This window comes from Gossypium raimondii, chromosome 1 (assembly GCF_025698545.1).
Source record: "Gossypium raimondii isolate GPD5lz chromosome 1, ASM2569854v1, whole genome shotgun sequence".
Taxonomy (NCBI): Eukaryota; Viridiplantae; Streptophyta; class Magnoliopsida; order Malvales; family Malvaceae; genus Gossypium; species Gossypium raimondii.
Window position 1 is genome coordinate 12,858,478 of NC_068565.1, and position 15,188 is coordinate 12,873,665.

General features: G+C 32.0%; 2 protein-coding genes across 6 annotated transcripts; both read right to left on the reverse strand.

The window, feature by feature from the left end:
• Window positions 1–1,440: 1,440 nt before the first annotated feature.
• LOC105782754 (UPF0481 protein At3g47200) lies at window positions 1,441–14,186 on the reverse strand. Of its 4 annotated transcripts, none has more exons than XR_008196522.1 (4): window positions 13,969–14,120; window positions 5,648–5,701; window positions 1,921–2,292; window positions 1,441–1,844 (listed from the first exon to the last, which is right to left on the reverse strand). XR_008196522.1 is itself a non-coding variant. In XM_012607708.2 (2 exons), exons 1-2 carry the CDS (start codon window positions 14,122–14,124, stop codon window positions 11,823–11,825), a joined length of 2,184 nt encoding a protein of 727 aa, XP_012463162.1. In that variant the 5' UTR covers window positions 14,125–14,186; the 3' UTR covers window positions 11,698–11,822. The 4 variants fall into 4 exon arrangements, 2 of the variants coding, with proteins under 2 accessions (XP_012463162.1, XP_012463172.1); XR_008196517.1 differs by lacking the exon at window positions 13,969–14,120 and adding an exon at window positions 7,447–9,238; XM_012607708.2 differs by lacking the exons at window positions 1,441–1,844; window positions 1,921–2,292; window positions 5,648–5,701 and adding an exon at window positions 11,698–13,850 and having other exon boundaries at window positions 13,969–14,186.
• Window positions 2,344–4,092, reverse strand: LOC128041509 (uncharacterized). Of its 2 annotated transcripts, XM_052631890.1 has the most exons (3): window positions 3,441–4,092; window positions 3,119–3,344; window positions 2,344–3,029 (listed from the first exon to the last, which is right to left on the reverse strand). In XM_052631890.1, exons 2-3 carry the CDS (start codon window positions 3,243–3,245, stop codon window positions 2,629–2,631), a joined length of 528 nt encoding a protein of 175 aa, XP_052487850.1. In that variant the 5' UTR covers window positions 3,246–3,344; window positions 3,441–4,092; the 3' UTR covers window positions 2,344–2,628. The 2 variants fall into 2 exon arrangements, with proteins under 2 accessions (XP_052487850.1, XP_052487851.1); XM_052631891.1 differs by having other exon boundaries at window positions 3,119–4,092.
• Window positions 14,187–15,188: the final 1,002 nt, after the last annotated feature.

The window sequence follows — 15,188 nt, forward strand, 5'->3', positions numbered from 1 at the left end:
ATTAGGGTATTATTATCTTTTTATCTTTTATATAAATTAATAGAAGTCCACATATGATTGGACTTAAACCAAGGAAACATGGGTTTAAACGTTAAATTTTACCATTGATTCTTTATGTCGAGATTGACCAAGAACAACAAGAAGAGATAGACTAACAGAAACAAAAAGATCTTGTTTTATTGAATGATTTTTAACATCCATAAGAACTAACAGCACGTTTGGTTCGTTGTATTGGAATAGAGGCGTAATGGAATAGAGGCGTAATAGCAAATCAATTGTTTGGTTGAATGTAATGGAATAGATGCATAATAGTATTCTTGTGTTTGGTTGAATAGAATGGAGGTGTAATAGCATAAGGAAAAAAACTAGAATGACTAAAATGCCCTTAGCAAAAATTTGTTTAGATAAATTATTATTGTTATTGTTATTAAATTTTAATAAGATTATTAAAACCAGTAATAAATAATTTAATCATATTTTAACATAATTATTATTAAATATATTTTAATTAAAATATATAATTTAATAAAATTATTAATAATCAATATTGTTATATGAATTTACTCATCATAATATATGATACTATAAAATATAATTTAAGATAATTATTATTAAATATATTTTAATTAAAATATATTATTTAATAAAACTCTTAATAATCAATATTATTATATGAATTTCCTAAAATCATAATATATGATAGTATAAAATATAATTTGAAATAATTATTATTAAATATATTTTAATTAAAATATATGATTTAATAAAATTTAAAATAATTATTATTATTAAATATAATTTAATTATATGAATTTGTATAATTTAATATAATTATTATTAAATATAATTTAATAATAATATATAACTTCATCAAATTCTTGATAATAAATTTTGTTATATGAATTTATATAATTTAAAATAATTAATATTAAATATAATTTAATAATGATATATAATTTCATAAAATTCTTGATAATAAATTTTCGATATGAATTTATATAATTTAAAATAATTAATATTAAATATAATATAATAATGATATATAATTCATAAAATTCTTAATAATAAATATTCTTATATGAATTTACTAAAATCATAATAAAACTTGAGAATTATATTCTGCATAAACATAATTAACTTATATTAAGAAAATGTTAGAAGAAAATAAAATTCTACAACATAATCCATATGTTATATAGTTTTACAACATCAAAAAGTTTGAACATTGATTTTTAATGGTCAGAAAGAAATCTTCTGACCCATTCCATTCGCGCAGCATAAGGTAAACTAAAAAAAACAAGCATTTGAGTTGGATGATCTGGAATTTTACTCAAAGCTCGATACCGCTCATCATCGGTTAAACCTTCAGTTTCCCATAAGGTTGAATATAAATTTGTAGCTTTCTCTTGGATGATCCGAATTCTTGGACTTCATTGAACTACCACATCGGAGGCAATACTCCTACTGATTTGATCGCCAATGGCCCGCACGTTTTCGGCCAATAAAGTGGAAGCCTCATTAAATGAAGAAGACATATTATCACGAGCATCAGATTTCTTCTTTTTCTTGTTTGAAGATGAGGAACCCCCTTGGTCTCTATCTCCTCGCGGCTCCGTACCAAAAATATTCATGTCGTCCAAAGAGACGTTAGCTTCGCAGTCATAGAATGTGTTTCTCTCTTCATTCATATCTGTAGTAGGTACATCCTCAGCATTTATTTCTTCAAGAACATCAGCAGCTGTTTGAGCATCTTTCCCAGTCGCTCGATCTCTTGCGTATATGGCAGTAAGCTGGTCGTAGTAAGGGAAAGTACGATGTCTGAATTGAGCAGCTTCTTTGTGACTCTAAAAAAAATGAGGAAATCATATTAGTTATAAGTTTGGTAAAAATAAGATAATAAAGACTTGAAATACATTTTACCTTTAAATAGGAGTCCCAAACTGCATCTTCAGCAACAACGAGCTGCCTATGCTCGTCCCAACCAAAACCGCTATTGTTTTAGCCATTAAGCATGTCATAGACGATTGACCATTCCCTTTTTAGTAACCTAATCCTCGATTCAATATTTGGTTTCGCCTTCAATATTGCATTTGGTAAAGCCTTTTCTAGCATTTTTTCCAATTCGTTCAAATAACCGGCTTTGAACCCGGTATCAGCATTAAATGTTCCAAGATTGTGCAAGTCCACCATGCAAGAAACCAAGGCTGCATCTTCTTCTGGAACCCATTTTCTTTTGGTTCCTCGAGAAGCTTGAGAAGAAGCATGTGATTGTGGAACACCTGACATAATTATCTTAAGAAAAAAAAAAGAAATTAACATTATTTACTATTTTTAATATCATGAATCAAAAGGTGAACAGTTTATAAAATTATATCGTTAGTTCAATATCATGAATCAAAAGCTCAATACTAAATTTAAATTTATAACACATGCTGAATGAAAAGAAATTAAATTATAATTCAACAAGTTTAGTACAATACAGAAATCAATTCAAACACCACCAAAGTAGCACAAACTAGATACATAAAATAACATCAACAAATTAAGTCAAACTCAATTTGTCCCTAAACCTAACTAATTTCTAGATGCTTGCCATTCATTGAACATTTGGTTGGCTAGTTCCATCCTCTAAGTAGCCCAAGCATTCGATGGATGAATATTTGTGATATTCGGTTCATTGTCATCCACCACATTACTAGGTAATCCTTCTCCCACATCTGCTTCAATAGGATCAATACTCATATGGGTTCGGATAAAATTATGGAGCAAACAACATGCAATAATAATTCTATTGTGCACCCTTACAGGATATAATGATGGACTTCTAAGTATTCCCCATCTAACTTTTAATAACCCAAAGCATCTTTCAATAACATTACGTGCTGAGGCATGTTTCATATTAAAAAACTCTTGCGGAGAACTTGGCTGATAACCCTGACACCACTCGTTCAAATGATATCGTTGTCCTCTAAAAGGTGCAAGAAATCCCTCACAATTTGTGTATCCAACATCAACTAGATAATAACAACCTATAAAATAATTTTTTTAAATGATTAATTCAGCACAAAAAGTTTGATCTTAATGAACAATATCAAAGTCCTCTAACTATCCACTTTACCATGAGGAACTTTTAGTCCATGTCTTCTACTAATGGCATCTCGAAGAACCCGTCCATCGGCAACTGAACCTTCCCAACCAGGAAGAACATAAACAAATTGCATCTCAAGTGTACAAACACCTAGCATATTTATTGCTATGTCACCTTTTCGCGTTCAATATCTAGGGTTATCAACTGTAGGAACCCTAATCTTGATGTGGGTTCCATCAAGAGCACCTAAGCAATTCTATATCACATGATATAAAACCTTGAGTTAGAATACTAATTTAAATCTAAATCAACTAAATGTTGTACAAGCTATATATAAAACTCAGTCCAATACCTTAAACCATTTCCACCTTGTGTCAGAAGAATCGGCTGTAATTGGCTCCAGCTTTTTAAATAACACATCTTGTAAGCGTATGACAGCATTTAAAACACTATGAAATGCTCTGCTAACAGTTTCCCCGGACCTTCTAAAGCGATGCTTGATAACTCGATTTTTCAGGTGATGGAGATGATATGTAAAAACATTACTACTTGCTCATCAACGAGCATGAACCTTGACGACTTCAATCCCCCTATTATTCTAACATCTCACATAGTTTAAAAAAGGCAGTTCTATTCATTCTAACTTGTTCAATATAGGTCTCGTCACTAGCATATACATGCCTTTTCACATAATCACGTTTTGCATAAAAATCTAAGGTATAAGACCTAATCCTTTTACGCCTAAATAAGAACCAAATCGCAATTCTACAGATTTCCAACCATATTATCAATGCAATACCAATTCTTTTACGCCTCACACTTTGTGCAATTAAAGGCAGACGAGCCATTACTGTAACATATTAAAATTAGAACACACTATCAAAGAATTGAAGTTGCAATTACACATTATCAAATAAAAATAAACAGCACAAATTTAGAACACACGAAGAAAAAAAGTATCTATTAAATGATATCGTTGCAACTTTAATTTCATTTCTCTATCAATCACCCAAACAATAATGAAAGAAAAGATATTTAAATACATTTTAAATATATTAAAATTTAAAGGTATATGTATAATTGACCTAAAATTAATTGTTGGTATTTGTTAGATTATAACTAAACTCATTATAATTTAAAATTATAAAGCATGTTCAAAGTTTGAACATTGATTAGTTTATTTATTGATGATTAGTTTAATTAAGGTGACCTAATTTTAAAACAAATAAAATAAAGAATGAGGATTTGGTTTACTAATGAAATTGAAGTTTTAAAATTTTTATAACATTTTAAATTTAAATTTCATTTTGTAAAAATATATATAACTTTTATCTCATTTACATGTACAAATAATTATTAAAAAGTAGTATTGTATTTGCAATTATGATTGGAAAAGATTGAAATGTAGTATTGTATTTACATGTACAAATAATTGTGATTTAAGCCCATTATTTTAAAAAACATACATATCTTCTACATGCCATTTTCACACACATACCATGCTATATAACTATTAATTAGAATTTAAAATCTTATTTAAAGAAAATTAATTCTTTTATTACTTGGTAAAGCTTTTGTAATATTAAATCGAATCCAAAATCTTACTTAAATAAATCAAATTTCTTATTATTATATTTGTTGGAATTAGTCATTGGACTTATTAAATCAAAAATGATCAATTGGTGTCTATCAATACTTCGAATTTAACTTTTTTCTTTTTATTGTTTTTAATGTTTATCTTAAAACTAAATCCAACACCAATCAAATTGAAAATTAATGATATACCTGAATTGATTTCAAAAACCTACTTACAATAATCCATGTCGGAGTACATATCTAACTTTTATTATTAATAATCTTTGTCACATAAAGCAAAAAGATGGGATTAGAGGTAGTGAGCTATTTTGAGGGAGACTGATGGGGGTAGGGGAAGCAGGCATGTGGATGAGTGGGGGAGACGCCAAACTCATCAATTAACCCTCTTTCAAATTATTTGTAAAGCAAAATAAAAAGGGAAGAACCATTACTCCCCCCAATCTTTTTTCCTCGCTCTTTTTCTTGTTTCTTTTTTTATTATTATTATTTCACTTCTTTCATTTTGCTTCGTACAGCAATGCATTTTGTTGTTTTTGGGCGACAGAAAGGAAAACCCCAAAAGCTTAAGCTTACCCTTAAGTTTCTACACAGCCTTGCCTTTGTTTCATCAATTCATCTATCATCTGTTGTTATTTTTCTTTTGTATCAAATTTCATTTTCAAACCCATTTTATTATTATTTGAATAATATCAATTAAAGGTTGAACATAATTATATATCAGTATCAAATGAGCAACAAAAGCTGAACTTAATTTTTTTTCAGATAAACGTTGCTTTTTTTTATTTACCAACAGAACCATACAAACATGCAATAACCATAACCATACAAACAAAAGCTGTAATGAGCAATACAAACATACAAACAAAACCATACAAAGGAAACAACAAAAGCTGCTACAACAATACAAACATGCAATCGGGGAAAACATACAAACAAAACCATGAATACCAATGGAAAACTAACCTTTAATGAGAAAATCGGGGATGACTACGATGAAGAAGTGTTGGAACAAAGAACCTGTAATGAGAAAAGGGAAATCGATTAAGTGTTGAGAGACAGGAAGATTAATGTCAAGTACCCTACCCTATGTGGTTTCTCAAGCCACACAAGAACAAACTGCTCATCACATTATATGCACAAAAAGGACAGTTCACATATGCCTTCAGAGAAGATTTGATAACTACTACCCTTGGTTCTAATGCTGGTCTATCTGAAGAATGGCTACCAACATGAACATGCCATTCCATAATATTAAATAAAAAGGACTTGTACCAACATGAAACACAAATCAGCATGCAAAAAAATTCAGGCAAAAAAGAAAACTCAAAATTAAAATTGAATATAGAGTTTCTTATCCTTCATCTAAGTGCCAATATCTAATCTAATCATTAACTGCAGTTTAATGATAGAAGAAATGTGCTGTAAGTGGTTGTGTTTATATAAAATAGGATCACATTTTAACAATTTTACCTGATATACTTTAATCTTTCAGTTGAAAGGAAAATAATTGAAGGTGTAAAGACAAAATTGAGTACATAGGTACAATCCCAGAAGAAATTAGCCTTTTATCATCCAATATATTAACATTAATCATAGCAAGTTTATACTCTCTGTTCTAGTTTCAGAGAGGACAGGGGAATCGTATCTGCTATAATCAGCATATAACAAGTACTGGAATTGAAGATTGAATCTCATGCAGGACGAAACAATTGCTCAACCAATAAGGAGAAGCAGGAAACTGATAAACTGATAAAGTTGTAATGGGAATAAGAAAAGAGATTGTGTGTATTGAAATTCAAAATCAAAATTAGATGTCACCTCTTAAAATCGAGTCCATGAAAAGAGTGAAAAAAGGTGAAAGTTTAAACATTTAACTATAATTTGTAGTTGAGTCACATTAGTATAATGAAATGAGCATGTAATATATATGTTAAGTACAGCCAAGGGAGAGAGGTGTTGGTGCATATGATTTGGTTGGTAGCTCTGTCAACTAATTCATTTTCTTCCTGATTAAGAAGAAAGGGGTTCGCTTGTGAAGAAGCAGACTAAAAAAATGGAGCTTTCAGAGAACCGACCCCCTTTTTAAGAGTCTTTAGAAGTATATATAAATGAATTTTTTTTAGGTCGGATTCCGAATCAAATTATGATATATTCCATTAGAAGAGGCAAAATGGAAGGGGACCTAAAAACTTAATGATTGGTATGGCCTGCAATATTGTATATATTTCCAAGCATCTTGATTGACATACCACCAGATTTTCTGGTAACAATTTTGCTTATGGTTTAAGCCTATGCTTGGTTCTACTATCTTTTTCAGTGTTTCAAACCACATATCAAACATAATACAGTTGGTGAATCCGGTTGAAGACTACACACAATGGCCTCTGTTGTTTTGCGATATGTCAAGGAGTTTTCGACTGTCAGTACATCAAATATAAATACTAAAACTATGTTGTGATGTTGAAAACCACACTTTTTGACATAAAATGCATGAACAGGGACTGCTCCTTAAGTTCCTACTATTTTTTTTCCATGTAATTTCTCTTTACTTCTGTGTTAGCCCCTCTCATATAATCATTTTCTCATATTTCAAGATCAAAAGTAAAGGGCACACCGATGCTTCCCATGCAATAAAAATGATGATTTATAACCCTCTCTAATCATGCCAGAGCCCAAAAACTTGATCTTCAGAAATACCAACATGAACATGCCACAATCCAAGGCAAAGACAGACAAAGAAATGAAAAGTTCAAGATTCATACCTCAAGATTCAAAAACCAAACGCCGAGACCGAGAGAAAAAATGAAGCAGTTGATTTCAAACATGCTACAACAAATGAAAGGGATAAAATGAAAAAAGAGACTGAGAGAGAGAAACGGTAAAGAAATGGGAGGAGAAATGATGATGACAGAAAAAGGAGAGGGTGGAGGTCGATTTCGGGTAGGAAGGGAGGGTAAAATAGAGACTTGGGAAAGAAAGCCGGACGTAATAGGGTAATCATCGATTTGGGAAGGGAATAGAAAAGCAGAGAATTTGGGGATTAGGTCAGTATTGTAATAGGCGCGTAATACCGATTACAGCGAACCAAACGCCGAAATAGGTCAGTAATGTAATAGGCGCGTAATCGGGGCGTAATGGATTACCTATTACACTGAACCAAACACGCTGTAAGTGTTTTCCATTTATACAAGAGCAGCTAGCAAGTCAGCCGATTCAATAGCTAAATAACAGAGTTACCTAATTGAACTAACAACTGACTTCTTAACAAACTAACTACCTAACTACAACTACTAGCTTATTTCTTAACACTCACCCATCATTTGCTGCTCTGGAGATGCTCATTTCTATTGAGAATTTTGAGTTGTGTTCTGAACATGGTAAAACGTCCAGCTGAGAGATGCTTTGTGAGCACATCTTCCACCTAGTCCTGAGCTGGGACATGGACATGATTAAACTTATAATGAAGAACTGGATTGGCTAATACTGCAACAACACCTGAGTTGTCACACCATATAGTTGCCTTGCTTACAACCTGAACAAGTAATTCAACTACCAAAGATTCTAGCCAGATGATTTCAGCAGTGGCAAGTGCTAGACTCTTGTATTCTACTACTGCAGTGAACCGAGACACCAATTGTTGTTTCTTTCAGCCCCAAAAAACAGGATTGCCTTCTAGGAAAATACAAAGCCTGATGTTGAGCGCTTATCATCAGGATCAGTGCCCCAATTGGCATCTGAGTAGCCTATAAGAGACAACTGAGAGGCTGCAGTAAGAAATATTCCATAGTCTAAGGTGGCCTGCAAGTACCTTAGAATACGTTCGGCAGCCTTGAAATGTTGATCAAGAGGCTTGTGCATGAACTAACACGCCTTATTGACAACATTGTCTAACAATTTTGCAAATCAGTGCACAGACTAGCTAAATCAAGCTCTCGAACCTTAAAAACATATAAATTATAAGAAAAGGACTTGTATACTCGCAAAACTGTTGGCCGAAAGTTTGAATGTTATAAAACCCTATTTCCTTCCTTTTTAAACTGTGGACATTTTTATTTTTTTTTGGTGAATGGTTTTCATTTTCTTTTAATTTTTACTTTTGTACCTAATTTAAAATTAATAAGCCTTAATTAATTAAACTAAACCTTAATTAAATTAATAATAAGCTTAATTAACATAAATTTAGTGGAATTATACATCATCCTCCACCAATCAGCAATACTAAATGGTCTAATTAAAAATTTGTAGCAGTTAACTTTTACCATTGTTACAATTTAATCCTTGTAGCTTAATTACCTATCCAATTGAAAAAAATTAAGGGATCAATCGTGAATTAAATATTATCCTAACCTCGTAAATATTAAATAATAATATTTACAGACTCACTCGTCAAAAGTGAGGGCTCGAGACAACCATTTTCGATACTAATGAAAAACAGATTGTTATAGTTAGAACATGAAGAACATGTTTAAGGTATAAAATTCTATTACCAATGACAATAAAGGAAGATCCTACATGTGAGATAGAAACAAAAGTACCATTTCCCATCAAAAGTTTGCTTGTACCTGTGTACTCAGGAGCATGATTGAGATTTGAAACATCATTAGTGATGTGGTTTGTGGCTCCTGAACCTGGATACCATATCTAATCAGCATTGTTGTTCGAGGATGCTGCAAAATGACACCCTAGTTGACCAAGGCTTGCTTGAGGAAAACTGCTTGGAGATTGCCACCACTAAGTCGATGGACTAAGAGCTCTACTACAATATTAGTGCATGCCACAACTTTGTGAAGAATGTGCTGACTGTATTTAATCAGTAAACTAATGAAAATTCACAGACATTATTTGGCCCTTATAAGAAACACCTGGAAAGTTCTCATCAAATTTGTAATAACACTTCTGCACAATGTGGCCAATTTTACCACATAATTGGCATTGAGGTCAATTGTGTGGAAATCATCCCCCACGACCTCTGCCCCGATGAAACCCTCTACCATGCTGAAAACCACCTCTAAATTGTTGCTTATGCCATTGATTATAGGTCCTGCTATAGCCATTCAAACTAGAGTTCTTAGACTGATTTGTACCCTTACTATTCTACTGACTAGCTACATTAGCTTGCATAGGTACATTGGACACAAACTCTAGCTACCTTTCTTCACAATCAAGAAGCATTTCAGCAAGAAGGTCAAGGGAAACACAAGTAGCTAAGGCCACCACCCAAACAGATTCATATTCTACGGAGAGCCCTGCAAGAATAATGCTAACTTGCTCTTACTAAAAAATTAGACTACTTGCTGCAGTTAGTGTGTCACACATCCCTTTGATCTTGGCTAGATACTCCTTAACAATTAACTAACCCTTCTTTTGAGAATACAAGACATGCCTTAAACTTGAAATCTTGACAGTAGACTTTGTAGCAAACTTCCTTTCTATAGTTGCCCACACATCAAAACTAGTAAGAGCATTAGTAAGATAAATCAAGACTTCATCACACACGGTAGACAACAACCAAGATGCTAGCAACTTATCCTGTTGTTTATGTAGTACATACTCAGGATTCTCAACTAACTTCCCATCTTTATCCACTACAAACTGAGATGGGATACTAACGGTTCCTAAAACAAAACCTTGCACACCATACCCTTCAAGAATCATCATGATTTAATGCCTCCATAAAGAAAGTTATTCTCACCAAGTTTGACAGTATAATGCTTAGGAAATTGTTGAACTTTCTAACCAATAATAGAAGCAACTGAACTAGGCTCCGAACATGGTGAATTTATCTGCTTACCACCATTTGAGGAGTGATTCTAACTGCCTTCTTTTCCTGAAACTACTTTTGGTGCCATGTTGAACCAACCACCTTGTGAACAAACTTTCACCTACTTCAACAAGAAAAATCGTGGCTCTGATATCATGTCAAGATTGGCCAAGAACGGCAAGAAGAAGAGATAGACTGATAGAAACAAGAAGATCTTGTTTTATTGAATGATTCTTAACATTCATAATAACTGAGTGCTTGTCATTTATAGAAGAGCAGTTAGCAAGTCAGTTGATTCAATAGCCGAATAACAAAATTACCTAACTGAACTAATCACTAACAGCTGACTTCTAAACAAACAAACTGCCAACTACCTAACTACAATTTCTAGCTTATTCCTTAACACTTTATAATTTTTAATAAATATTTTTTTACATAATTGTTTTCACTCACATCGGGGTGTGCAATAATACGAGGAAAATGCTTATTTATTTCATATGAATTACAATAATTAGACATAAATAAAAAAATAGTTATACAAATTTGAACTTGAAACTAGAGAGATGAGTAAAATTCCTTGTAAAAATAAGACATATTCAAAAAATAAGTGAAAAAAGTCCTTCTCTTTCCCAAAATAAGTCACTTGAGTGGCTAAAAGTTACCAATTAAAAGTCGTTTATTGCTAACTCATATACTAAAACATGATGAACAAACATCAAATGTAGCATAGATGCAATAATTCTGTAAATCATATGGATATGCTATCTATGCTAACATTAAGTCATTGATATTACAAACTAAATTGTATTTGATTTTACAAATTAATAAATATTAATACAAGTGATTTTATCTTTTTGATATTTTTTAAGTAAATAAATAATATTTGAACTTTAGTATGATCATTTCAACAAATGCCTCGTATTTTAAGGTACATTTTTATAAATTTATTATTTACGTAGTTTATCCCCCACATATTATGCGGCCGATGGATTGTGATTAGCTTTGTAAAGTTTCGTAGAGAAAGGAAAGTAAACAGAAGATGTTTCGACTTGGTTTCTCTAAATTCGTCTCTTCGTATATTTTATAATTTGTTTACTAGAATTTCAACTTTTCTTCTCCTTACCTAACCATAGAGGGCAAGTGGAGAGGTAGTGACTAGAAAAAGCAACCTCATCTGTCATTTTCTTACTTGTCCTGCTGTTGATAAAACTATTATTGCAATTTACTAGAGAGATGATAAAGTTTCTTGAACTAATTTGAAAGGTGGCTCATGCCCTTTATAGCAAAACTAGTTAAAATGGTAACATAAACAATTATAGACAGATTCTTATACATCAAACGTTTTCCACCAAACTTACAAAGATTGTTAGCCATAGATCAATCCCAAGGTACAGGTGACAAAGCCGAGAGTAACTTCCCAATCACTTTATGTTCTAATATTTTACTCCATGCCTCATTGTAATATTCCTCATTGCTCACACAATCCACAATCATCTCATTTTTGTCCACAATAGACCATGGCACTCTACTGGTGTCCCCTCCTGATTTTTCTTTCCTTTTGGTTGAATCTTCAACCTCTATGCCTTCCTTATCCGCTGCCACCGTATCTTCAACCTTGATATATTGATTCTTCGCTTCTAACGTTATTTTCTTAAATTTTCTTAAAAATTCATCGGCCTCCTCTTCAAGTTCGCGTGAATAATCGACCTTCTCATCAAGTTGGCGTGGTGATGGTGGAGGAGGAGGAGGAATTTCATGACCGATGAGTATTATAATAGCAATGACAAGATTGAGGAAAAAGAAAGCCATGAATTTGCTATTTCTAAGGCTCAAGTCTATGGATTTTACACGTCCTCTTGCACTATTATATATAAACCCAGCCATACGGAACACAGAATCGCAGATAAAAGAGGTATGGTCTTGAGGACATGTAATGTCACCCTGAAACTCTCCATTTATGCCATTAAATTTAACTTGCTCTACGAAATGGATCATCAAATTAACACCCGATCTTAATCGGTTGAAACCCAACAAAAGGTTTGTGATGCAGAAGAAACAAATTTTCCAATATCTCGACACAAGACGCCGCCAAGGCCGAGTTTTCCCATCTTGTGTATAGTACCATTCTAGTTCCTTCAACCTCTTGGAAAGATAGGAATGTTGGACGTCCAGATCTAGAATATTCATCCAAAGCATATGGAAAGATTGTACCACTTTTTGGTCATTGTGGGAAAATCTTGAGATGATGCCATTTGAACATAGCAACTCTGCATCAGAAGGATGTCTAATGAGCTTACTCATGAAAGAGACATAAGCAGTAAAGTCTTTGGAGCTTGTCTCAGAACAATGCTCGAAGGCCACGCAGTTATTAAGGATGGCGATAAAGATGTCATTAATGGTTACAGACGGGATTTCAAGCCCTCCGTTGTTGAAATTGATATTTGTGAACCTAGCAGCGGTTGTTGACCTCAACTCTATACCTGATGCTTGGAGTTCCATTGCATTCTTTGTTAAGTAAAATGGAGGCTGCTGTTCAAGTTGATCTCTCATTGTATCAGCTTGGTTTCTCGTACTGATTTTCTTCAAAAATGAGTAAACAAAATTTGGGGAGACCATTTGGGATGGACTTGATGAGCGGATAGAGTTGAGAAGCAAGTCAAGTAAATGGTGGGGTTTCAAAGGGCAGGCGATATCCATGGATAGAGGGAAAGCTAGATCGAAAAATTTCAAGGCCTTAGTGCATAGAGAAGGTGTCGGTGTCCCTTCTTGGCTCTCCAATGACTCAAACAGCATTTCCAAAACAAAAAAGGGAATTTGGTTGTCTAGAATGAGCAGGTCTTGAACCAAAATGGGGAGTTGCCATGGTTCAATGGGGAAAACCCAAGGTTGTTGTTCAGAGACTCCAAAATGGTGCAGAACCTCCATTATGAAGCAACCATCAAGTAACATCATTTCAACGAATTGGGGACTGGACATTGAGAATTTGTGGGAGTAGCATGTTCTGGAATGCCACTCAAGACTCATCATTTGCTGCACATAAAAGCGCAAATCTTTGCCTGTCCGAGATATAAACCTGTCAAGGAAAGAGTACTTGTATTTGTCAAGTGGGAGGTTTCGATTTGTGTAATGATAAGGGCCAATTGAAGCCAACTGAGGCTCCTGGAATTGCAGGCCAGGAAAAGGAGTTTTAAAGATGCAAGGAGAGACAGAAGAGCTGGTACTATAACATAAATCTCCATCATCATCAGTTACATCTTTCTCCTTAGATTCCAGCTTTGGATTTGTGTCCCTATTTGTCTCCATGGAAGCCTCTGAACCAATCCAAGTAGTCAACCGCCTTCTTTTTTTTTGGTTTTCTGCCGTAGCCTGCCAACAACTTTGCCCTTTCATTTCCTTATTTCTAATCTAATGCAGACATATAATTGACTTTCAAACTCTGTAAATTTTTAAAAACTATATGAACTGGTTTCAACTTTGGTAAAACTACATGTTTGATGATGAACAGATAAACGGTGATAATTACCTGGATTTTAGCATCAGGTTCCTTGTAAGAGTTGTCAACGTCTCCTGGTAATCCACCTTTTTCCTTTATTGTGATATCCATCATCGATCTTTGCAGAGACTTCTTCACGTTGAAGGTTGCAGATCTGAGTTTCTTTTTTATTGTGATATCCATCATCGATCTTTGCAGAGACTTCTTCACTTTGAAGGTTGCAGATCTGAGTTTGTTTTTTTAGCTATTGTTGACTATTATAACTAGTGGAAATCAGGCTCTTATTATTATTATTATTAAATTAACCTAAAAAAAGAATTAATTATTTAAACTACTTATTTTTGTTATAAAATACGAAAATAACCAAAATTTACTGTAAAAATTAGTTGAGCCAAAATATTTGTCGCCACTAACATGTCACGTCAGCAATATATATCAAAAATTAATTTTTAATTGAGTCATGTAAAATGTCACTACTTGCATAAATATTAAAGAAATATTATGATTTTTTAAAGTAAGGGAATTTAAGCAATTTTAATTTTTTTGGAGCCAAATAAATTGGAGTCACTAGATTTCAAGACAGTAGTCTATCTGTCTATTTGCCTATTTGAAACAGGTAAATTTTTTTTTCATTCACTTTTTCTGATTGTTTGTCCTTTTCATTTTTATTTTTTAAAGGTTTTTATTTATTTACTTTTTAAGTTTTTTATTTGTCCTTTATTTATTTTATTTATTTGTTTATTATGGTTTTATGAAATGTTTTATAATATTATTTTTAAAATTTTAAATATATTTTCTTAAAATTATTAATTTTTAAAATTTAAATATTATTTTAAAATTTTAAATATACTTTTTAATAATATAAAACATTTAAAATATATTATTTTTAAAGATATGACCTTTAAAATTTATTATTTGTTTTATAATATTTTAAACATATATTTTAAAATTTTAAATATATATTTATTTGATTTTAAATATAATTTTAAAATTATGATTTTAAATTATTTTTAAAGGTATTTAAAAATTTTAAAATTCTATTTAAAATTTTTTAAAAATAATTTATTTAAAAAGTGAAAATTAAATTGATTGGAAAAAAATAAAAATATGATTCATTAGTTAAAAGATTAAGACTTTTGTAAATATATATATATTAAAAACGTAAAATTTATATTAAAAATTAAATATATAATTATAATTGGTCACATTGTGTCAATGACATTAATGATGTGACCAGTCATTAGTCTAAT